The sequence below is a fragment of the Pteronotus mesoamericanus genome, unplaced genomic scaffold, assembly GCF_021234165.1.
Source record: "Pteronotus mesoamericanus isolate MK-2021 breed Mesoamerican mustached bat unplaced genomic scaffold, CSHL_Meso_final scaffold_85, whole genome shotgun sequence".
NCBI classification, from domain to species: Eukaryota; Metazoa; Chordata; class Mammalia; order Chiroptera; family Mormoopidae; genus Pteronotus; species Pteronotus mesoamericanus.
This window is the reverse complement of record NW_026555329.1, coordinates 79,504,140-79,529,322: the sequence shown is the minus strand read 5'-3', so window position 1 is coordinate 79,529,322 and position 25,183 is coordinate 79,504,140. Positions and strand designations below refer to the sequence as shown.

At 51.6% G+C, this 25,183-nt stretch overlaps 1 protein-coding gene across 1 annotated transcript; it reads left to right on the top strand.

Moving 5' to 3' along the window:
- The first annotated feature begins 892 nt into the window (after positions 1-892).
- On the top strand, positions 893-24,730 carry ZNF777 (zinc finger protein 777). Its single transcript, XM_054563926.1, has 6 exons — positions 893-941; positions 4,871-5,722; positions 6,765-6,891; positions 9,117-9,230; positions 19,866-20,117; positions 23,272-24,730. The coding sequence occupies exons 2-6, from the start codon at positions 4,886-4,888 to the stop codon at positions 24,423-24,425; spliced, it is 2,484 nt and encodes an 827-aa protein (XP_054419901.1). The 5' UTR covers positions 893-941; positions 4,871-4,885; the 3' UTR covers positions 24,426-24,730.
- The last annotated feature ends 453 nt before the right edge of the window (positions 24,731-25,183 follow it).

Below are 25,183 nucleotides of genomic sequence, written 5' to 3'. Positions count from 1 at the left end.
ATCCCTTTGTGAGCGCAGGTTTGAAAGGGTTCTGGGTTTGAGAGGAGCAGGGGATCTGGCGGGGGAAGGCTGTCGGAGCCAATCAAGCCGCCTCCAGACCCCACCACGTCGCCCGGGCTGCGCGCTCTTATTTCTCCTCTGCGCTCCCGCCTCCCGGTCTCGCCCTAGGGTGCCGGGCAGGCGAGGACCCCAGGTGAGAGGCCCGGGGGGCCCGAGGGTGGAAGGCCCGGGAGGTTCGGCCGGGGCTGCACGACGGGCTGGCCCGGGGCTCAGGGCGTGTCCGTCGCCGCCAGGCTGCTCGCTCGACACTGTTCGCTCCTACCGGCTGTAGATGGAGCTGTCTGGGTTCCTGCAGCCTCCGACGAGCCTCGGAGTGTTTCTCTTTAAACGGCCTGAGAGGGACATGCCTCCCAGGATGCAGTTTGTATCAACATGGCAGCTGCGGTGCAGCTCCCCTGCTGAAGAGGCGCCGGGACGGCAGCGCAGCTCGCAGCCGGGGCCGGGGCCGGAGCCGGGGTCGCCGCCGCGGCCGCAGAGGGGCCGCGCGCGGGCCGGGGGCCGCTGCTGAGGGCCGGGGCCCAGTTCGCGGCCGGGGCGCAGCCTGCCGGGCCGCCCGCACCGCCGCGCGCCCCGCTCCGACGCCGCCGCCGGTCTCGGCCGCTCCGTCCCAGCCCGCTCCGCACGCCCTGAGCAGGCCGGGCCCGACGGCCGCGCGAGCCCGGGCGGGGGAGGCAGGCCGGGCGGGCGGGCGGCGCCCGCGGAGAGGCCGGGGCCGGCCTGCGTGGGGCCGCGCGGCGGCGGCGGCGGCTCCCGGCCGGGCCGGACAGCGCAGGGCCATGGCCGAGGCGGTGAGGGCGGCCCGCGCGCGCACGGACGCGCGGACTCGGGGCCCCGGGGACGGCCTGCGCGTCTCGGGCTCGGCGGCCCGGCCTGGGGTCTCGGTAAGGGACAGAAACGTTGCGACGTTGGGGGCGGGGGGGTTGGAGGGCTCGCGCGCCTCTGAACAGGAGGGGGGGCTGCGGGACGGGAGCGGGGCCCAGGAGCCGGCCGCCGTCCGGGCGAGGCTGCGGGGACGCGCCTGGCCTGGCGCGCACGCGGGCCGGCGGTGGGCGCCGGGGCGGCGCGCCTCGCTCCCTGCGGAGCCGGCGTTGCGTCCGTCGGGGTTGCCGCCGCACGTTTTCCGCAGAGCTCGGCCCCGCGGAGCCTCCCGCGGCCGGAGCGCGGCGCTGACGCGGCTCTCCCCATTTCGCAGAGCGGAGACACTGAGGCACAGACACCTGGCGGCGACCTGCCCTGCCTGCCCCAAGGTCACGTAGCGAGTCATCCGTGGCTCGGTGCCCGCGTCCCCAAAAATGCCTGCCTCCCGGGCTGCGGGCCTGGACGGGGTGGGGGCGGCTCTGGCGGCGGCCTCCCCTGACTTACAGGCCTGGGCCGGGTGCGCGGTGGATGCGGCCCGTCGGGGTGGGGGAGGGGTGACGGCCGGGTGGGAGGCCCGGCAGCGCCCTGCCGAGCGTCGCCACCGTGGGGAGCTGGTGACCCTCGGACTCGGCATCTCGGCCTCTAGCCTCTGCGTGTGGAGGGCCCCCGGACGAACTTTGGGCGTCTAGACGGATGGGGTCTGGGGAGCGAGCTCCCGAGGGTTTGGCGGCCGCCGTGCCTCTTCAGTGGGCCGTTCTTAAACATCTGTCTGAAAACCTCCCCGAGACCTGCTCTTGGCGATGCAGCAGCCGTACTGGGAGGATTGCTGCAGCGGAGGCAGTGCCCCTGAGCCTCAGTTTCCTGTTGTGCACAGGAAGGGGTCGGGAGATGGGACTTTCTAAAGAGCCTCTCAGTTCTTAAATAACAATTATTATTATTTATTATTATCATCGTCTCTTAGAGAAATAAAGTAAAATGAAGGTTTTTAAATGTCTGCCTCCAGGCTTAGGTCTGCAGGGCCCTACATAATTCTGGGTGAACCACACTGGGTCATACCAAAAAAAAAAAAAAAAAAAAAGCACAGCTCTCTTTATAAATCAGATACGTTGGCTGTGCATTTTTCTGCTAGTACGGCATGAATCCTGAAGACCCCATCCGCTTAGGAGACATGGGGTAGGGAGGGACAGTTGAATCCTCTAAATTACAGTTCAGAAGAATTCTATCCCCCCACCGCCAGGAGTTGGAGAATACAGCTTATTAATCTTAGATATAATATTTACATCCTGCCCTGGGGCCACTTCTGTCTGCTGAGGGTAACGTAAAGCCATTATGAAATGATAGTAAGGGGCTTTTCTTTGGGGGCGGGGGAGGGGACCTGCTCCTGTGGCCCCCTCATCCCTCCATAGTCCTCCACATCCGGAAATGGAGGGAGACAGTCTAATAATAGAAAGCGAAGAAACGGTATTTTCCTTTGAGCTCTGATTAGACTAGTTGGTAAAGATGTCTTACTGTGCTGGCGTTATTTACTGTACTGGAGCCTGTTTTCATTGTTCCCGTTAAACCCCTGAATTACTCAGGGAGACTAACTTGGCCCTAGGGGATTTTCCCTTCTTCCGACTAGTTGTGGGCAAATACCCTAATCCCTTCTGAGGAGGGGGCCGCCATGGGCCTATTGTGTTGCGTTACCCTGACTCTGAGGTTCCCCTCGCAGAGGGCAGCCCAGTCTTGCCCTCACCTGGGGAGAGTTGAGAGGCGGCTTCGTTGTTGACGAGCCTTCAGGTTTAGGGATCTGCGAACCCCTTGACAGTGTTTGCAGAATTTTGTGTATGTGCCCATGTGAATTTTTTTTGGAGGGGAAGAATTCATAACTTCCACCAGGTCTTCAAAGGGAACCCCAACCCCAGCTTTACGTGGAAATGTCTTTTCCGGGCAGGGCCTTCCACCTCCCCGACGATAGAACCTCGCACAGATCTTCGTTTAATCTCCGAGCCTCTGAATGTTCGAGGGCAAAGGGATTCAGGGCACCCATCGCTGCCTCCATTGACAGAGGAGGCAGGGAAGTGACCTGCAGAGGGAGCTGAAACCTGGGCCCAGGAACCAGACCACTTTTGTGACCTTGGGCAGTTACTTAACTAGTCCTGCCTTGGTGTCTTCGTGTACTGTGTGTGGATGACAATTCTAGTCGTCTCTATTTCACAGGGTTTCATGAAGATTAAATGAGATAACCCTTTAAAAACGGTTAGCAGAGTTCATGGCACATAAATGCCGAATAATTAATTGTCATCTATCTCCGGCTAATTAGTGGGCACATCTGGTTAGCTCTACAGGTGTTATATCCCACTACCTCAAAATTCTTTTGCCTCAGTAGTCTTAAGTCTTTAATTCTTGGCTTAAAAATGTAACAGTGTCTTAGTTAAGAGACCCATAAGTGTATGAGTGAATGAAGAAAAGAAAAAAGGTGATAGAAATATAAGTAAGTTTAGATGATCTTTGGTAAAAGACCGAAGAAACATCATTGTTTACCCAAATAATTTTTTCTCATAATGCAACAGTTTGTACTGTTCATTCATTCAGCAGCCATTTATTGAGCACATAGTGTACATCAGACTGGACACAAGGGATATGTTCATGTTCAAACAAAGAAAATGGGAATTTCGGTTACTTTAAAGATCCCTGGTATATGCCACTGCGTCAGTGGCACTTGGATTCATTGAAGGGAGCTGATGAGACAGGCAGACGTTGTTATAGGAGAAATTCTGTTGAGTTTCAGTGAAGGTTTTGGTTGTCTGGAGAGGGAAATGCGGAACTCTTCACGTTCTGCAGTTGTTGGCTTCACGTCCCCAGTGACAACAGAATTCTCTCAGCATGGTTGTATCAAGGTGCGGTGCGGGGACAGTGAGACTAACTGAAACCCCCAAAAGAGTCAGTCAGTATGTGGGCTCTAGTCCCCTCTGATGTTGACCTGACTCATAAAACCTCAGCTCTGCCTCCGGCCCTTCTGAACCTCTTTTCCCCATTCCCACCTCACAGCCCTTGGGAGGAGCCCAGGCCATGCTGAGCGCCGTCCGCCCAGGGGGCCTCCCGTGGGAGCCCTGAACTGCGGAGCCCGCACCGGCGTCTCCCCGCTCCTTGCTCAGGACAGAAGCCGGCTGGGCGGGCCCGGACGGCCATCCAGCCTCTCCAGCAGGGGCTGGCCCATACAGCTATGTCCCAGCCAGCCCACACCACAGAACCCGGAGGAATTTTATTGATGAGTCAGCAGTCCAGCTTTTATCAGCATTGGGGAAACCTGAGGTCATAGTGTGTGTCTTCCCTCTGGACACAGTGGGAGGAAGAACACAGGCACCATGGTGCCCAGTAATTGAAGGAGGAGCAGCGGGGCCAGAGGACCTACCTGTAAGCTAGGTTAGTTCACATCACCGATGCCCACCTGTGATCACCTCCCACCTTGCTGGGAGTCTGGGGACAGGGACAATGTCCCCAGCCTGGCACTGACAAAATTCTGCTCTGTTTTTCAGAGTTTTATTTTATTGAATACTCAGACAACTCAGTGAGGTAGCAGGGTGCGTCAGATTATACTCCCCACGTTAGGGACACAGAACAGAGGGGTCGAACGACTGGCCCAGGACCACACAGGCAGCAGTAGGTGGGCAAGGGCCTGAGAGCCAGGCGCTCTAGTTCAGGGCCGGCACCCTTTCTCCTCTCTGATGCCGCGACTCCTAAGGTGGTGCCCGTGAAGAAGGGGTTGGCTCTCTAAAGATCAGGAGGGGGCATGACCATCTTTTCTTTGTTGTTAATGGTTTCATAATTGATATCTGCGTGCTAGGCTCTCAAGATGCCCATCCACAGAAAACGTGGCTACCAATGCCCTTGTAATGTGGGCGCTTATCTGTGGCGTTTATATTGCCAGATGGAAACATGGCCTTCACTCCTGCCCTTTCCTTGACCACAGGTCCAGCAGCTCGACATGGAGACCCAGCGCTCATCGCCCCTGTCATTCCCCAACGTTCTGCCTGAAGAAACCCCGCGGCAGGCCCCTGCTGGACTCCCCCGGGAAGCCCTGTTCCAGTCCCGCGTTCTTCCCCCCAAAGAAGTTCCTTCTTTGTCTCCCTCCGTCCCCCGGCAAGGCTCCCGGCCCCTCACTCCCAAGCAAGAGACCTCTGTCCGGATGCAGCACACCCTCCAGAAGGGACCCTCACTCCTGTACCCTGCCGCCTCTGAGCAAGAGACGCAGCTCCAGGGCCCCTTGACTTCCCAGGAAGAGACCCCGTATCCAGCGCCAGCTGCTGCTGAACAAGAAATCTCACTGCTCTCTCACTCCACCCACCACCAAGAAGCCCCACTCCACTCCCCTGAAGTTCCCGAGAAAGACCCTCTCACCCTCTCCCCCACAGTTCCCGAGGCCGACATGGACCCCCTGCTCCAGAGCCCAGTTTCCCAAAAGGAGACCCCCTTCCACATCTCTTCTGCAGCCCAGAAGGACACGCCACTCCCGACGGCGGAGATCACCCGCTTGGCCGTGTGGGCTGCCGTCCAAGCGGTGGAGAGGAAACTGGAGGCCCAGGCCATGCGGCTGCTGACGCTGGAGGGGCGGACGGGGACAAATGAGAAAAAGATAGCCGACTGCGAGAAGACGGCCGTGGAGTTCGCGAACCACCTGGAGAGCAAGTGGGTCGTGCTGGGGACGCTGCTGCAAGAGTACGGGCTGCTGCAGAGGCGCCTGGAGAACATGGAGAATCTGCTGAAAAACAGAAATTTCTGGATCCTGCGGCTGCCCCCGGGCAGCAACGGAGAAGTCCCCAAGGTAACCCCATCTCCACTGGGGCTCCCAAGGAGTGATCCAAATTAGGAACGTGTTGTAGGAATTCAGTTAAGTGTAAAAGAAGGGGAAAGCAATGGTTGAAAAGGAAAAAAAAAAAAATATATATATATATATATATATATATAAAATGATATCCAGTCGTCAGCATTGCTTTACTAAACAGGACACGCCACAAATTATTTCTCCTGTTGATAAAAGCAGAAGTTAGTAGATCAGAGGAAGGTCCTAGTGATCAGGGAGTGTCAGTTTAGAAGGGCGTTCTGTCCATGATGTGAGAGAGGATGAGGAGGCAGAGCAAAGGCCCAGAGACAGAGAGGTACTGAGGCTTTTCCCGTCTGTCACCGTGAGTGCGACGCACCAGCCCACCACCGGGAGATAGAGAACTTGCCGAAATATTGTGGGGCTCTGTTGGGCTCAACGTGCTTTATCAGTTGACTTGTAAATCATATCAATGCCAGTAAAAATGTGCTCTGGAGAGAGATCCTAAAAAAAAAAAAAAAAACAACTAGAGAACATTAGGTTTTAACATTTTCCAGAAGATTCTGCAAGAACTTGAATGTGGACCAAATTTCGTAACGTTCCTTTGTGCCGCTGCGCCTTTCCCCGGCCTTTAGAAAAGAACTTGGGCTGTATTCTCAAGGCCAGCACTTGTCCAATTTTGTCATGTACGGGAATCACGTGGGGAGCTTACTAAGTGCAGAGTCTGATTTATGGGCCTAGCGTGGGGCCCGAGAGCCTGCGTTTTAAGCAAGTTCCCTGGTTGTGCTCCTGCTACTGGTGTGCACGCCATGCTGCACGGGAGTCGGGGGCTCTCCAGCTGGAGAGGAAAAGGACCAGGCAAGACAAGGTCCTTACTCTGTGTGGCCCAAGCCTGACCAGACCTCAGAGCTGTGCCTTTGGGCTTTCCCCACTCGCGTCTGCGGAAGAGGTGTTTGAGCTCAGTCCTGGGGTTGGGGTCATTTGTTTCCTTGGGATTTGGCAGCCAAAAACCTTGGTCTCAACCGAGCCTGTCATGTGGTTTCAGGTTCCCGTCACCTTCGATGACGTCGCTGTCCATTTCTCGGAGCAGGAGTGGGGGAACCTGTCCGAGTGGCAGAAGGAGCTGTACAAGAATGTGATGAGGGGCAACTACGAGTCTCTGGTCTCCATGGGTAAGGAGGGGGCTTCCCTCGCCAGGGCTGCCTTGCTCGACACCGGCCTGCGGTTCCGGGGGAGCCGGCCGCGTGCCGCGCCCCAGTGGTGCGGATAGCCGAGGACCGGGAGGCTGAGCGGTAGCGAGCGCGGCGGGTTAGAAGAGCGCTCTCTTCCGCTCCGCTCACCAGGGCAGCCCAGATCGGGACAGCTCTGCAGGGGGGCTCCCCTCCACGGAGAGGCCGCTGGGCGAAGGGAGGAGGCAGGCTCAGAGAGCAGGGTCTCCCGCCTTTATGTTATTTCCCCCCTGGACTCACATATATTTTTAAATTAGTTTGTCCAGCAAACTGATATTAAGCAGGTGTGAGGTGGTTTATACAAATCATGTCACCGAATCCTCACGCCTCTCCACAGGGGCGCTAGGACAGGGGCGGGCACTCCTGTTTTACTGTTCAGGTGACCAAACATTGGCATCTCTTGCGGGCTTACATCCCCTACGCTTCCGTCTCTCTTGTGAAGAGAGGAAGCTGGGACGTGGGGAGGTCCCGGGTCCCCGCTGGGAAGTCACAGTTCACGGAGATCTCTCTTACCCCAAAGTCTGCATTACTGTTGTCCCCATTCAATAAGAGTATTTAAGGATGAAAACCTGGAAAAACAGTAGTATCATATGTATCCTTTTCTCAGGGGAACGCTTTGGGCACACCAAGAAGGTTTAAAAATAAGTACATCGCTGTATACAAATGTTGATTCCTGCTAGAATTGTTCATTTTATACACATATATCTGTTCATAGGGTAACTTTTTTCTTTTGAAAGTACCTGTATAACTGAAAATTCAGCAATTTAGATTTCTCTAACAAAGAACAACCCCCCTGCCCACCAGCGCTACTCCCCAGAGAGAGCCACCGCGAACCCACCAGCCCGTGTGGTTCCGCATGCTTTTCTGTGCACGTGCAAACACAGTGCATGCACGCATGCACATGCGGTGCGTGGTTTGCACCAACGGGCCTGCTCACTCTTTCACCTGACGGTGGGTCACAGATCGCTCTCCACGTCGGCAGGCGCAGGCCTGTGCGGGAGAACGGGCTGCTGGGCCTTTAACGAGCAGCCCCTGGATTCTGTCTTCTCCCTGTCGGAGGGCTGCCGTAAACGAGTCTGTGTGTCCATGCTCCCTGTCAGTGTTTCCGTGGCGTGGATTCCCAGAAAGGAAATTTTCCCTTCCTGAAGTAACCACGGTGCACATTTTCAGTAATATCACGGCCCCTGTGATGGCGCCCTCCAGAGGCCATGTGCGTTTACGCACCGGTGTGCCAGGATGCCTCCTCACCACCCCCTGATGTTCTATTTAAAATATTTATCTTTTCTGATGGGTGAAAAATGACACCTCATTATTTTGATCTGTATTCCTTTGATGACTAGTGAACTCGTTTATCTTTTCGTGTGTTTACTAGCCATTTACATTTCTTCTATGAATTGCCTATTCTTGTCTTCGTGTTTTTATTTTTTAATTATAGACACTTTATATGTATAATTATGGATATGAGCTCTTTGCCTTAGATATGACAAATGCGTGTCTAAAAATATTTCCTCCAATATTTCTTCGTCTTTTATTTCCAAAGAACTTAAAACTTCTTTTTTTAAGATTTTATTTATTTTTATTTTTTTAGAGAGAGGGGAAGGGAAGGAGAAAGAAAGGGAGAGAAACATTGATTGGTTGCCTCCTGCACACCCGCCGCAGGGGACCTGGCCTGCAACCCAGGCATGTGCCCTGACCAGGGATCAAACTGGCGACCTTTTGGTTTGCGGGATGACACCCAACCCACTGAGCCACACTGGCCAGAGCTAAACTTTTTTAACAAAAGTAAATTGATCAGTATTTTGTGGTACAGCCTCTAGATTTTGTCAGGATTAATTTTGTAGTTTATAAAATTTTAAACATTTTGTGTCTTTGTCATGAAAAAACCTGAGCAACAGGAGCGGTAGGTGACAGAAGGGCCAGTTTCCATGGGTGGCAGGCGGCTCCACACCGCCGGTCCCTGCCTGGGAGGACACAGCGTGCGGTTAACACTTACGTCCATGTGTACATGCACACACACCATGGGCCCCAAGAAAAGGGCTGGAAACCTGGCTCATAACTTTTCCGGCATTGCCAGCTGCTCCTGGTGTCACTCTCCCACAGGTGACGCCTTTGCAGCATCCAGCTCAACCTCACCCCATAACGGACCTTCTTTCTTTCCTTCTTCCCAGACTATGCAATTTCCAAGCCAGACCTCATGTCACAGATGGAGCGCGGGGAGAGGCCGACCATGCAGGAGCAGGAAGACTCGGAGGAGGGCGAGCCGCCCGCAGACCCCAGTGCCGGTGAGTGGCTGCCGAGTGGCTGCCGGGAGCTCAGGGCTCCACCTTCTAGGTGGGCTGGCGTCCTGCCCGCCAGCTGAGTGCTGAAGGCAGTCGGCCTGCAGGCCAAGGCCCTCCTTGGTCACCAGGCTGATACGTAGGCCTGCTGTTGGGTTCCTTGTCTCAGGGAGTTTTGAGTGACACTCATGATCGAGTGTCCCCTCACTTTGCAGAAAACAAAACAAGAACTGAAAGAAAGGTGGTTCTTGTCAGTGTGCTTGTGGCTGCTGGAGGGGCCATGTCCGGGTCCTGCAGTCAGTCAGTCGGAGAGGGACAGACGTGACCTTTACCCGAAACTCCTTCCTATGTGCAGGACAGTGACTAGACGAGGCATTCGATGGAGGCAGCGGAGCGGTGCCCCGTAGGACCAGCCACATGCCCCGAGGTCCGACGGGCGTCTGGCTGCCCGTGTTTGAGTCCTGGCCTGCCTGCTTGCCAGCAGGGTGGCGTTGGTCCTCGGCCTTTTTGGAGGCCTCTTTTCCTCATCTGTTAAATAGGACTGGTACTAATATCTAGGGCCTGGCGTGGTGGCTGGCAGGTAGCAGTGGCCCGGGCAACACCATCTGGTGTCATTCTGCGTGGGGTGTTGTCCCTTCCACATTGGCCATTCAGTAGCCTGCACGCTTACCCTGTGGTGCTTTTGCGGCGTGCGGTGCGTTGGCGGGGCTCACCGTTTGGAGTTGCCTTTGGACTTATGTGAAGTGCTTTGAAGGTCTTCCGTGGAAGCAGATCCTTGTCCCTTGTAGCCAAATGTCATTGGTGACCGTGGAGGATAATCTCTTTGGGGCCAATGGTCAGGTCTTACTGTGAGGAAATGTCATTGATTTTGGGACCGCCTCTAAACTGACTCCAAGGATGAAATGTGCTTATTGATGTCAGCCCCATGGACCGAGAGCAAAGGTAACTTAGAGAAGAGACAAGACCCCTTGGAAAAGGAAGTGCTGGCATGTTTCAGAGAAATGAGGGTCACGCCTCTCTAGAGCTCTCGGGAGACCTAGCTCAAAGGGAGAGGCGGATCCCGAACTCATCCGGCAGACAGAAGAGGTGGATTTACAAGTAGAGGAGAATGGGGGATCGGGGCCGTGTGGCACATGGCGGAAGGATCTTTTGTTTGAAGGAGTCTGTATCTGAAAGGTTTGGGTGGTCGCATCCAAACACAAGGGCTTTGTGGGAACGGGAAGATTCAGAGTAGAAGAAATGATGAAGCCTTGCAAGGTGCAGAATGAGACTACGGGAGGGGCGGCTTGTGGTTAAAATCCTAATGTCCAGCCCGATGCGCCCGTGTGGTTTTGTGGTCCAGATGCTGCTTTTCTAGCATCTGTTTGAAAGCACTAAAATGAGAGTATTGGTCCCCTTCCTGTGTCCACTTGTCACACTCTCATCACAAATGGGCCTCCCACAGCCTGGGGCCAGAACCCAAAAGCAAATAACCCCAACCCACCGGGCCCTGGGCTGGTTTATCCTGGCACATCCATGGCCACACTGGAGCTTCTCTGGGACGTGGTGGCCTCATAGAAGCTGCTTTGTATGGCTGCAGTGTGCCATTTGTCCCACTAACCATCTCCAGCCACTTGGAGCCTGGACTGGGAGGGAGGGCAGGAGACGACATGGGAACCACTGAGCCAGGGCTGGCCTTGAACTTGCGCGTCTGTGTGAAGCCGGAGGCCTGGATGTGCCCGTGGTAACCTATCCGTGTGTCTCCCTTACATTTACAAGGTGGCGGCAGAGCCAGCTGTAGGCCAGAACTAATGGTGTGATGGATACCAAGGGGGAAAAGTCTAGAGTGCTGAGAATTTTGATAGTTCCATAGTTGTTTGCTTAAGGTAGGGATTGCCAAAGCCGTAGGCAATGTTGATGGAAAAGTAAGTTAATGATATAGAATTAGAAAATGTCAATACAATATGGAGTCAATGGTATAAACAAAAGAGAGGGAAAAAAATGGACGCAAACATACTAAAATCGCATTTCTCAGTGCTTTGCAGAATTTTCTGAAGTGAATATTACTTATCATTCAGTAAAAAAAAATTTTTTTTAAGAAAGGATCTATGAAGGATGACTTTGATTTAATGATGGCAGATTGAACACGGGTTTACTCCATCCTCCCCCAAATCCTTCTTAAACAAGAATGAAGGGACTTGCAAAAGAATGGACAATGAGACAACAGCAACCAGATTTGGGAAGCCTGAAAGCAGGTGTCTGGACAGTGACTGACCGGGAAAGCTGGCTCTGCGGGAACTGAGGGGAACCCGACGTGTACACCCCTCCACCCACACCCAAGACTTAACACTAGTACTGGAGACTCCCGGCGTCTTTGGAAAGGAGGGTAAAGGTGAGGCTAAAACAGGATTCGTGGAACACCTTTTAAAGAGGCCTTTAAAGGCACTTGCCCCTCCGTTGCTCCCCCAGCCCCGGCCCCTGCCTCTCCTAGCTGTGGCAGAGGCCCAAGGCGCATCCTCTGGCGAGGGTGAGCAGGAGGGTCTCCGGACGCGGGCACCAGGCACAGCCGAGGGTGGGTTTCCACGGGGAAAACAAAGGAGTGAGTGAGAGTGGACATACAGAGGCCGAAGTCTCCAGCCACCTTCCCTCACCGGGCCCCCGCAGTGACGCTCACACCCAGGATTAAAACCCTCAGGGCAGGACATTGGAAGAGCTTTCTCAGGAGGCGACCGGGACCAGCCAAGAAATTTCCCAGCCAAATGGCCCGCAGACGTCCTCTTCCTGGGGGTGCGCGCTTGGCAGGCTCCCCGAACGCCCCGAACTTTCACTTCTCTCCTGAGTGTCCCACTTTAATAAAAATGGACGGCCGAGGACCGCGAGGCGTTCGGGAAGAGCGGCTCACATACGGAGACCACAGGGGGAAAGGCAGAAAAACACAAATTTTGAGGAAACAGAGACCGTGCAGAGAAGAGAACAAGTGTTTAAATACAGACGGGCATATATAATCCTGAGAGAGAGAAAAGTGAACGCAAACAGAAGTGTAATGCTTATTAAAAAAAAAAAAAATAGGAAGTAACTCTTCGAAATTAAAAGTAGAATAATACAAGTTATTCTACTAAGCACTGTTAGAAGGTGATGTTAAGCACACGCTTCAGAAAATAAAGCAAAAAGGCAAATAAAGATAATGGGGAAGGAATAAGAAAATTAAAGGATGAAAGTCCAATGTCCAGATAATGGGAATATCGGGGAAAAAAAAGAACAGCAAAACCAGGAAGGAAGGAATTAGCAACAAAATAATTCAAGAAAATTTCCAGCTACACCTGAAACTAATATAATGTTGCATGTCAACTGTAATTGAAAAATAAAAATAGCCCTGGTTGGATGGCTCATTGGTTGGAGCATCATCCAGTAAACAGAAGGGTCTCCACTTCAATCCCCAGGCAGGGCACAAGCCTGGGTCATGGGTTCGGTCCTTGGTCAGGGCATGTGCAGGAGACAACCAATCCTCTCACATCGATGTTTCTGTCTGTCTGTCTCTCTGGAATAAAAAAACTAAATTAAAAAAAATAAAAGTTAAAAATAAATTTTGCAGAAAGAAACATTCCCAGCACCGAAAGACATGGCTTTCCAGGTTGAAAGCACCAACCGACTGTCCAGAACAATGGACAGAAATAGACCCACACCTTAGATGCCCCAGTGAGACATTTCAGAGCCACTGAGGACAAAGGAGATTGTGCAAGTTTCTGGAGAAAAATAAAAATGGGTTCACACAAAAGAGCAAGAATTAGAATGGCTCTGGACTTTCAAGCAATATTGGAAGCTGCAAGATAGTAAAACAATGCTTTTAACATTCTTTAAATTATAAAATTGGAAAATATCATCCAGCCATTCTAGAAGATGATATGTAGTCAGATTATTCCAATTAAATATGAGAGTGAAATTGAGACACTTTAAAGTGTTCACAGTCTGCTATTCCTACATTCTCAAAATGTGGGATAATCCCAGAAAGAGGCGTTAGGAGTCCAACACAAGACAGGTGAAGGGAACCTGGGTGCTGTTGAAGCCCAGAAAGGCAGCTGTGCACCTGCAGGCAACCAGGCCAGACTGGAGCACGTCAGAAGGTTCCAGAAATTTTTGCTTCAAGTAGACAAAATTGAAAAATACCCAATATGTTTGCATGTTTTGAGAGGAGAGTTAAGTGTAGAGCAGGGTTGGAAGAGAGGCTGTGATAAATAAACCAAGCGAAAGAAAAAATTACAAGCTCCAGGGAAAAGCAAAAAAGATGTACAGGCATAGAACAGTGGTTATCATACACTACGTGGTTCAGTTTAAAATAACATTTCCATAATCTAATAATGCAGACACACAATATTGATCCAATCGGAATTGCAAACTAAACGGGAAGGATCAGGGATTTGGAAGAAATATGGGTGGATGGGCAAGAGATGGTCCTCACCTGCTGCTCTTGGAAGTCAATAGATTACACTTAAAATGGGAAATGCACGGAGTAGCAACAGACGTATGTTACTGAGAGTTACGAAGATAAATGATAAAAAGTCCGTTAGAAGAATGAAATATTGCCTCTGGGGGGCCCGTCGTAAGGGTTTGGGGTGGAGGAGAGCTTTTTAAAAACAGATTTTGAAGAACTGCCCAACCCTTTGGCCTATGTGCTCGTATAACTGTTCAAAAAGATTTTAAAAGCTAATACACCAAAACTTTAAAAACCTACCAGGAAGCGCAGCCATGAGCAGATCGCACAGCCAGCGGTTGGCTGTCACGTCTCTGCTTCTCACTGGTAGGGAAAGTTAATGTAGCAACACTGCTTTTTACTCTGCAAAAAAGCAAAGTTTCACCAAGAAGAAAAAATGCAGAGAGCGAAAGCTCCATGTAATTATCCCACAAGAGCCAGCAGTTTATTCCTTACACACACACACAGCCTTAACCTTAAGTAATGCATAACTACGTACTCACTGTTAAAAGGAAATCCAAACAGCATAGCGGTATGTTGTTTGGCAACTTGTTTGATTTAAGAATATATCTTTGACATCTTTACATGTCAGACCATATGAATCTTTTTTTTTTTTTTAAGATTTTATTTATTTATTTATTTTTAGAGAGGAGAAGGGAAGGAGAAAGAGAGGGAGAGAAATATCAGTGTGTGGTTGCATCTCACGCACCCCCTACTGGGGACATGGCCTGCAACTGACTGGGAATCAAACCGGCGACCCGTTGGTTCGCATGCCAGCACTCAATCGACTGAGCCACGCCACCTAGGGCTATCTTGGTTTTTTTTAATAGCAGACTATAGTGTTTTGTGTGCTGATTTTATAATTTACTTAAATAAACTCCCATCAATGTATGTTTAGAGTGTCTATAGTTTCAGTGCATCATTAAAGGACCTTTATAAATATATCTTTATGCACTTGTCTGAAACTTATTTAGAAGTGGATTTTCTGGGTCGAAGGATATACCCATTTAAAAATCTAATAGATATCAGCGATTGCTCTTCAAAACAGTTGTTCCAATTTATACACCTCCCTCTATGCACAGAACTACCTATTTCCCCACCATCTTGGCAATAGTAGGTATTATGTACCTTTTTATTTGCAAGAGTGATGGGTAGAAAGGACAGTATTTTGATGTTTGTATTCGACTCCTATAAGAGTGAAGTTGAGTGTATTTTTATACCTTTATTGATCACGAGTACATCTTATTTTATGAATTGCCTTTTGCCCATTGTTCTTTTGAACTGTTCATCTTTTTATTATTGATTTGTAAAAGCTTCTTAAATATTAAGGAAATTAGCTCTTCTTTGTTTTATGTATGTGAACGTGTTTCTGAATTTGTGTTCTTCCTTTGTATAGTATCTGTATGTGGTATAGCTGTATTACATCGGTATGTGTTCAAATTTATCACTTTTAAGTTTCCATGTATTCACATTTACCAGTGGTTTTCTTTATGATATCTGTGTTTCACTGCAAGTATAGAAATACTGGGCATATTTTATTCGGTAAACATGATCACAGGCCTTGCACCTGTGAGCTTTCCAAATTCTATAAAAATATTTCAAACCTGGAATAAAAATTTCTTTTTTGTTCCAGAAAATAAAGAGAAAATTGCAAAATATAAATCATTAAGTGTTTAACTGTCTTACAAAAACAACCTTATATCAGCTTCATTCATTATTAAATTGAGTGTTCACAGACATTTAATAAATTTGAAAACAATTTATAGGGCCGATTTGTCCCATCTCACAAAAGTTCTTATGAAGAAACATCATGACAGAGATTAAAAAGCAATCACAAGTGAAATATGTTTCCTAGAGCCAAGCAATATCAAGGCGAAACTACAGAAGTTATTTCCAAAAACTTCCTAGCAGAAGACTGCCGTCGGTACGGGTCGGGCACGTGGCCTCTGCTTGGGCGCCTGAGCAGAGAGCCTCCTGGGGATCGTCTGAGGTCCTCGCGGACCAGGGACAGTTCTTTGGCCCAAAGCTGAAAAAAGGAAAAGAAAGAAAAGGCTGTACTATTTTCTAATGCTAGTATGATTTTGTTGTTTATGTTTGAATTTTCGATTCATCCATAATTTGATGTGAGATACACAAAGGTGGATTTATTTTTTTCCTTCTACTCAGGAAGCCAGTTGTCTCTGCTCCATTTATTTAAAACCTCTTGAAAAGCTACCTTTGGTCATAAATTACATTTCCACAATGTATGTGTCTCCATTTGTTTTTGAAATGGGAGAACAAATTACGACCTATAAATGCAAGTTGGTCATCAGCACTCTTTCAAAAGCTGTTCGGTGGGGAGATTCATTTGGGGGAAACTAGCTTCTCTACTGTCTAACAAATGGGGGAGGGGATGGAAATATGTAAACGCATGTTTCTAGAGAAAAAGAATTACATATCAGAGCAGAACAGGAGAGAGCTTGGGGTTCGGAGAGGTGCACAGCTGTGGGCCGCTGGGCGCACTGTGAGGATTTGGGGGGAGCGGGCTCTTACAGGAGGGACAGGTGCTGGAAGGCAGCGGTCTTCAAGCAGGGGTACCCATGCCGCAGATGGTCCGGGGTCCACAAGAGACACAGCAGGTGGCATGGAAGGTCCATTTTCTAGGCCCTCGGTTTGCCTGTTCTCATTCCTAAAACCCCTCAGCGAGAGCACACAGCACATGTGCCCTCCGAAATGCTGGTCCCCGTCTCTTACTTCCCCCACAATTAAAAAACGGAAGAAGAAAACAGGCACCTCCACCCATCTTTATCTTATTATGGAGCGTTTCTCTGAAGTATTAAAAGCTCTCTGGGTCAGACAACAAAGAGAGAACTTCGTGTGTTGGGGTGCCTGACCACAGGTTCATTGCTCTGGGGCCTAGGTGCCGAGTTCCCTCACAGGTTAGATTATTTGCGATACTTTGCTTTCAACAAAAATGAAAGAGAAACTAATTATGTTGTCAGTGAATAGGTCATTAAAAATAATTTTTGAGATGTTCCCTGTGTGCTTTTCATAGCATCATAATTCAGAAGTTCAAAGAACGGGGTGATGATTCCCTAACAAACCTGCCAGCCCCTCGGCGTATCTGTGCAGATGAGTTTCCCCACTGCTTTTATCTGTGGGAATGAAAAACAGGAATAGATTGGATTCTGAACTTGGTCTCATTTAAACAGCGAGAACGTTCATTCTCAGATAAGTGAACTAATGGCGGGGAAAGTCCCTGTCCATCCTCGCAGGATGTGTATTTCCGACCAGTTGTTTGGTTTTCTGTCTTGAATAATTGTTTATGAATCAACAGCGGTAACAACTAAGGTTGGCGTCAGCAGGGGCGGGGAATGGACACTCCGAGTCCTCTGCTTATCAGACCTGAAAGTAAAATTAACCTTTCAAAGTGCATACACATTTTTGTGGCAGAGTGGTAGATGAGTTGATCAGGAAGAGGCTTCTGAGCATGAAAACATGTTCTATTAGGATGAAATTCTGTGGGCAAAGTGGGAATGAAAATAGAAATTCAAGGTGGGAAGGAATGGTACAAAAATTTCAACCATCAAAGAAGAACTTGTCCGTGTATTTCTAAAGTGGAGAATGGCGGGTTTTAAGTCGCTGGGGCAGTTAGATTCCATTGGCAACCTTCAAGGGCGATGGAAGGGTTTATTTTAAAACACCAATATTTGCAGTGCTCCAGAAATCACATCTTTTGCAGTTATGGAAGCATGTTACATGTTTATTCAAAAGGTGCAGAGGATACATAGTGTTAAAAACCATATTTTAGGGAAGAGGCAAGCAGCAAAGTGTTGGAAGGAGTTCGTCAGGGAGATCTTCTTCTGATGTGGGAGCCGTGGTGGCGGTTGTGGCGTTGGTGCAGAGACAAGGACTGAGGACAGAGAGGGCAGGGCCGCAGCTCGGGAGGCGCAGTTCCAGGGGCCTCAGGCGGGGAAGGGAGAGCGGGAGACGCTGCTTTTCCTGAGACTGGGGCGGGCGGTGGGGTCACGGTGGTGGCCTTGAGCTAGAGCCCTGGGGATGTCCAAGAGGTAGGTGCGGAGAGAGACTAGGATGCAGACGACTTTGGACAGTGAGAAGAGACCTTCGGAGGCTCGTTGGGGGGAACGTAGCCACGGTCTGCGTTGAAGGCTGCGGGGAGGGGATGCAGCCCAGGAACAGTAGAGCTGCTTTGTACGATGTCTCCTCACAAATGGGTTGAGTTGGCCAATCAGAGAGCAAGTAAAGGATTACCATAGTTACTCGCGTACCTGGTCAGTGTGCTTTCTTGGCCATGTGGTTGGTCCCCTTGACCTGGGAATGACGAGGGGATTTGGCAGGAGAACAAAGGGGAGGCTTCGTGAAGGCAGGGACTCTTGGCTTTGCCCCCCAGTTTTCTGGTTTCTTCTTCTTTTTCCCGCAGTACTCACCACTTTTGAACACACCGTAGAATGTATCCGCTACATCTATTGCCTCCTGTAGGATGTGTGAGGCAGGGAGCTCTGCTTTGTCCCCTGGCATCTCCAGAGCTGTTAGAGCACCATGTCGCACGTAGCGTGTGCTCAGTGAACGTCTGTTGAATAAGCATTCAGTGAATACACAGATATATTTACACATTATACATTTATAATTCCCCTAATCGTCAAAGTAATTTGCAGCCTGGAAGGGGGTTTATGTTGGCACAATTCAATCCGTAGGGAAAAAATTCCAGTTTCAGTTAAGATCCAAGTGTTCATAATTGAACATTGAAAACCTTCCAATAAAATCGTAGGAGACGACGTGAACTGTCTAGGATGGGGCAGACCTTAACTGAGACAGAAAACCCAGGAGCCATAAAGAGAAGGGGACACATTCAACAGTATGAACACTGGAAGGAATTTGTGTGGCAGAAGGTAACAGAGTCAGCAGACAAATGATAGGTGCGGGAAATACTTGAAATGTTGATAAGAGAAAATCGGTTATCTTTAACATAGAAATCAAAGGACTCATACAAAGTGAACAGAACACAGATTACATGGAATCAAATCTAAAAGGCTAGTAAATAAATGATACTTAGATAACCCTTGTCCGGGAAGTAGGATGAAAGTGGCGTGAGCTGCCCCTTGCCGCCCACCCAAGTGAAGCAGGTTAGAGGAGCTTCGTGTCTGCCTCCGGCAGGGACGTGGGGAGAAGGGGCGCTCTGGCCGGGCTGGTCGGAATATGAGCTGTCGCAGCCTTGCTGGAAAGGCTGAGGACATCCCTCAGAATTACACACAGGCAGCTTTGACATCGTGGGGCCACTCCGGGAACTCTTGTAGCAATAAAACCACGGTTGTGTAGTCAGAGGTATAAACAAACAAACGTTTATTGCAGCATTGTTCACCGTGGCGAGAGACTGCGAAGGAAAAGTGCGCGCGCTTCAGAAGGGGCCTGGTGTCATCCTCACGTGGTGTGGGCACTGCTCGGAGGGGGCTGCATTAGCCCCCCAGCGCTGGTTTGCAGGGATCTCTGCGAGATACTTTAGTGAGCAAAGGAACAGAGGGGGCTATATGCAAGGCAGTTTTATTTTCTTAAGCCAGTAATGGCCAGAAAATAAAAATATGTCAATGTATATGTGTTATAATAGATAATTATTGTAACTGTAGAGAAAAATACGAGGTTAGTTAGAGGAGTTACCTGGGAAGGTCATGGCTGTGAGGTGGGAAGTGAGGGGAAGGGGAAGGGGAAGGCAAATTAAAGAGAAAACAATACAGCGCTAAAAAAAAAACAATGTGCGCCGAATCCCGTTTACATAAAGTGGCGGTTGTGTGAGTAATGACATTGTAAATTAGCCTATGTACATATAGGTAAGTTAAAAAAAAATATCAGGGCACTGTGTCCAGAAACTTGTACGTGTCATCAGTGCCAACTCAGTATTATGTTTTTACAAGATCTCTAAAGATGTTTGGGAAAAAAGCCATTTTTTAAAAAGATGTTGTAAAATTTATTTTTAAAGAGAGGGAGAGAAACGTCAACTGGTTGCCTCTTGCATGCCCCCAACTGGGGACCTGGCCCACAACCCAGGCACGTGCCCAGCAGGAATTGAACCAGGGACGCTTCAGTTTGCAGGCTGGCGCTCAATCCATGGAGCCCCACCAGCCAGGGCTCTAAGAGCGTCTGACGTGTGACTTCTCGGGCAGGCGGAATGACCGTGTTGTGGGTGCCTCTGTCCTCTGCAGCCCACGACGGCATCGTGATTAAGATCGAGGTGCAGACCAACGACGAGGGCTCCGAGAGCTTGGAGACGCCGGAGCCCCTGATGGGACAGGTGGAAGAACACGGCTTCCAGGACTCAGAGCTGGGGGACCCATGTGGGGAGCAGCCCGACCTGGACATGCCGGAGCCGGAAAACGCGCTGGAGGAGTCGGCGGAGGGCTCCGGCGAGTTCAGCGACCTCAAGCAGATGCTGGTGCAGCAGAGAAGCTGCGCAGGTCAGTCGGGGCGGGGACGCTGCAGGCCAGCAGGCGGGGCAGAGCCCCACGAGGCTCACGGGCATCCGTCTCCACGAGGGAGGCCGGTGTTACAGCCGAGCAGTAGGTCAGACGAGGACCCCTCCTCCCCAGGCAGGAGAAGGTCAGATGACAGTGACAAAGCTAGAACCTCCCTGTCCTGACAGATCCTTGGTGGTTCTTATGTCACACTAGGAGCCTCACCGGATTTGCAGGTTTCAGCCCTTGGACAGCACGTTTTTTGACGTGGCTGACTGCACTTTTCCTGGGAGAACCTAGGCGTCGCTTGGTTTAATTATAAAAATCTCAGGGTCAGTGTTCTGCACGTGCGTGAGTGCGAGGAGAACAGCGGGGAGGGGGGCCCGCCGGCCCAGCCCAAGACGCCTGTCATGGTCGTTGTGTCATGCCGAGCCAGCCCTGCCTTCCTGAGGAAGGCCCTGTCTGATCATCCTGGGGTGGTTTTTTGTTTGTTTGTTTGTTTTAATTTTAAAAAATATGTTTATTGATATGAGAGAGAGAAACATCGATGTGAGACAGAAACATCGATTAGTTGCCTCCCATACGCACCCCAACAGGGGCTTGAACTTGCAGCCTAGCTATGTGCCCCGAACGGGAATTGAACCTCCAGCCTTTTGGTGAATGGGATGATACTCCAACCAGCTGAGCCACACCGGCAAGGGCATGGTGTCTTCCTTACACACACTGTTAGACTTGATTGGCTACTCTTTTATAGAGGAGCTTTACAGCTCTATTCGTAGAAGAAATGGACCTGAACTTTTCTTGAATTAGTCTCATCTAGTGTTGGAAACAAGAGCGTACTAGACTTATCAAATGAGCTGGGAAGCTTTTGCTCTGTTTTGTTATTTTTTTTTTTATTTTTATTTTTTTTAGTATTCTGAAAATAATGTGTAAGGTAAGAAGTATGTTCCTTGAAAATTTGGTAGACCTCAGTTGGGTTTTGTTTTTTGTTTGGATATTTTGTTTATGTATGAAAGTCATTAACCATGGTATCAATTTACATATTATATTTAGAACTATGTCCACATCTATTTTAGTCAGGTTTTTAAAAGTATTATGTTGACTTTTAAACATTTTTTATTTTATTTGTAGATAATTCCTCCATAATTTGCTTTTCTGCACTTAATAATAAAATACAGACACCCTTCTTGGTCCAAAGATGTGGATCTAGCTCCTTATTTTTAAATAACGGCATGATATTTCAGAAGTCTGTTTAAATATACCATGCCGTCTTTCACAAAAGAATAGTGAAAGACACAAGGCAAAGTGTGAGAAGATGCTAAATTAGAGCTTCATAGTAGTAATTCCAGATTGTCTTTTGAACAGTCCCCATTAATTCTAGTAGAACCTTAGAAGATTACTGAAGAGCCCTTCTGGGATTTTGAGCCCTGAGCTCTAGGGCCAGATGTTCCATTCTGATTTCATTAAGAAAAAACAACTCCGCTGTTGAAGGAGGGACCGAATCTTCCAAGGCCCGTATTTCCCCCTCTGTCTTTCATAAACCACTCTGGAAAGGCACCGGGGCAGCTAGTTACTGACCTTAGAAGCTGCTTTCCCCTTCCCTATATTTTACCCATCGTGTTCCTATGACCCTGGGTCACTTTCCTGCCGAAAGTCCTAACAGCCTGAGCTGGGACTCAGCACACCTCTGTCCTGATGTTCACACTGCCTTTTTATTGGCTTCAGAGGAGTAGTAGGAAGTGCTGTGGCCTAGTCATCGTAGACAAACTTACAAGACCTGGGCCAGGGCACAGACACGGCCAATGTCAGGTGTCCTGTCAGGTGAGGGGAGGGGCTAGGTGTTCCCCAAATGGCTGGCTCTGCAAAGACCGATGACTTTATTTACTTTATTTGGAAACATCGCTTGATAACTCCAGGCGTGGCTGCTCCTCGCTTGACCGAGCCTGCAGTAAGATGCTGTGAACATGAAAGGAGAGGACAGGTGTGAAGCGCTTTGAAAAAGGTCTCCTTTGTTTGCGTTTAAGAATTCCACAAAGGCAGGCTATTACCGCTTCTTCCATCTCATGGGTGGGCTCCGAAGAGCGATTGACTTCCTGCGTCACACAAAGTCGGTCAGCGAGACTAAAAATAGAGTCCCCCATTAACAGTGTTTAGGGCGTACCAAATAAGTACAAGGCACTTGAGAAAACTCAAACAGGCGTGCGTGGGAGGCCACTCCTTTTCTCTGGGACGCAGGTCCTCGTGGGCCACAGAACACACAGCCTTATTGAGGTTCTTGAGGGGGCAGCGGGAGGACACCCATTAGTGGGGTTGCCTGTGGCCCTCGCACCCGGGCTCGCGGGAAAGGCAGAGGAAGCCCCTGCTTCCGGGGGGCAGGGGGAAGGCCGGCTCTCGGCCCCGCGGGGATGCGCAGGCTGTGGGCTCAGGGGGCTGGAGCGCTGCAGGTGGGCTGGGCAGGGGGGTTCAGGGAGAAGAGAGGATTGGAGCTGGGTGCTGGTTGACGGGCACGGCTTCGAGAGTGGAAAGGAGGGTGAGTCCAGGCACCTGAGGAGAAAGGCCCAGCTGAGGCGGGGACAGAGGAGGCCCCATGGGCTGTGGGGCTGGGGCGCTGAGCTGCGTCCCGGTAGAGGAGGCCCTGGGAGGAAAGGCTGACCACTCGATGAGCCGAGACCCCGCTGATACGGGGGAGGAACCCCACCCCTTCTATAGCTCAAATGCAGAACTGGTGTGCATGGGCTCTGATAGCTGTAGGTTCACGTGTGTGCCAGCCGCAGGCACCTGGCTCTGGGCGCCCCCAGGAGGGCGGCGAGCTGGCGCCTTTCCCGGCTGGTGACTGCTGGCTAGCGGCTTGGGCAGTGGGCGCCCGCAAGGCCATCTTCCAGCCACAGGGGCCGTCTGCCCTGCGTCCCCTGCATCGGGTTCCAACATAGGGTCTGGGCTCTTTCCTGAGCCAAACGTGTATGTGTTACATGTCCAGTCCCTTGGAGGTGGGGATCGCGGCCGCAGGGAGTGGGAAGGAGGCTTTTCCCAAAGAAAGGCATTTCCGCGCAGGTCTGTGCCGCGCCTGCGGGTAAGGATGGAGCGTTGGTGGTAACTGAGCACTAGGCAACAGCTAACTTCTCACTGTCTCTCCTCTCCCGGCCTGTCCCTGGAGCAGAGGGGATCGTGATCAAGACCGAGGAACAGGACGAGGAGGAGGAAGAAGAGGAGGAGGACGAGCTGCCGCAGCACTTGCAGGACCTCGGGGAGCTGTCCGGGAGGTACGAAGCCAGTATGTACCAGACCCCGCTGCCGGGGGAGCTGTCCCCCGAGGGCGAGGAGAGCCCCCCGCCCCTGCAGCTGGGAAACCCAGCGGTGAAGAGGCTGGCGCCTGTGTCCCACGGCGACCGGCACATGAGCGACAACCGGGGCTCCTCGAGCCAGCAGCAGCGGAACCGGCGCGGCGAGCGGCCCTTCACCTGCATGGAGTGCGGCAAGAGCTTCCGGCTGAAGATCAACCTCATCATCCACCAGCGCAACCACATCAAGGAGGGGCCCTACGAGTGCGCCGAGTGCGAGATCAGCTTCCGGCACAAGCAGCAGCTGACGCTGCACCAGCGCATCCACCGCGTCCGCGGGGGCTACGGGTCGCCCGAGCGCGGGCCTGGCTTTGCCTCCAAGCACGTGCTCAAGCCGCGCCCCAAGTCGCCCAGCTCGGGCAGCGGTGGCGGCCCCAAGCCCTACAAGTGCCCCGAGTGCGACAGCAGCTTCAGCCACAAGTCGAGCCTGACCAAGCATCAGATCACGCACACGGGGGAGCGGCCCTACACGTGCCCCGAGTGCAAGAAGAGCTTCCGCCTGCACATCAGCCTGGTCATCCACCAGCGCGTGCACGCGGGCAAGCACGAAGTCTCCTTCATCTGTAGCCTGTGCGGCAAGAGCTTCAGTCGCCCGTCGCACCTGCTGCGCCACCAGCGGACTCACACGGGTGAGCGGCCCTTCAAGTGCCCCGAGTGCGAGAAGAGCTTCAGCGAGAAGTCCAAGCTCACCAACCACTGCCGGGTGCACTCGCGTGAGCGCCCCCACGCCTGCCCCGAGTGCGGCAAGAGCTTCATCCGCAAGCACCACCTGCTGGAGCACCGGCGCATCCACACGGGCGAGCGGCCCTACCACTGCGCCGAGTGCGGCAAGCGCTTCACGCAGAAGCATCACCTGCTGGAGCACCAGCGCGCGCATACCGGCGAGCGGCCCTACCCCTGCACGCACTGCGCCAAGTGCTTCCGTTACAAGCAGTCGCTCAAGTACCACCTGCGGACCCACACGGGCGAGTGAGCCCGCCCGCTGCCGTCTGGCCCGGCAGCCGCGAGGCCTGAGCCCAGCCGGCGGGGCGCCCCCAAGCCCCTTTGCTGTGAGCCCCCCCTCCTTTTGTCCCTCCTCCCAAGGACACGGGGGTCCTGAGACCAGGTCGCTTGCTGCCTTGTTTACCCGGGGCCCCAGGGGGAGAGCGTGGACCTGGGGAACCCCTTCGGGCTGTTAATTTCCTTGACAATAAAACGGATGAAACCAATCAGCACGGGGGGAGTGATTTGGCCGGCCATGCGGAGGGGCGGGGCGGTGCAGGGCCACTTAGTTGGGTATAGACCTTTATAATTACCTTTTGGATACTGTGGTTCTATTTGATAATAATAGAGTAATTTTTAAAAGACGAGCGTTTCCTGTTTGCCGTTTTTGTTTGGTTTTGAAGGGGAGGGGTTAAGGTGGCCAAGGGACATCCTGTGCCTAGTGTCAGTTGGCAGGTTTGCCTGAGTGCCCCTTGTGCTCTTCCCTTCTGTTGGGTGCTGAAGGGGGCGCAGATCCCACCGATTATAAAATCGAAAGAGGAGGGAGGAGCTTGGAACAGTGCGGCAGCCTGTGGAAGTGCGGGAGCTCCTGGCGCCTCGGTGCTGGGCGACAGGATTCAGGAGCGAGGCAGGCGGAGGGCAGGCTCTAGGATGGGCTGGAAAGGTGGCCCCCCAGCAAAGGCTGGGCGCTTCCCACAGGACCCAGCAGCCTTCCTGGGAGCTTGAAACGTGGCTGGCGGCAGGGAGGCT

Coding starts and splice junctions, on each gene's coding strand:
- ZNF777 (XM_054563926.1), top strand. CDS start 4,886: ATGGAGACCCAGCGCTCATCGCCCCTGTCATTCCCCAACGTTCTGCCT. Junction 5,723..6,764: donor GCAACGGAGAAGTCCCCAAG/GTAACCCCATCT, acceptor ATGTGGTTTCAG/GTTCCCGTCACCTTCGATGA. Junction 9,231..19,865: donor GCCCGCAGACCCCAGTGCCG/GTGAGTGGCTGC, acceptor TGTCCTCTGCAG/CCCACGACGGCATCGTGATT.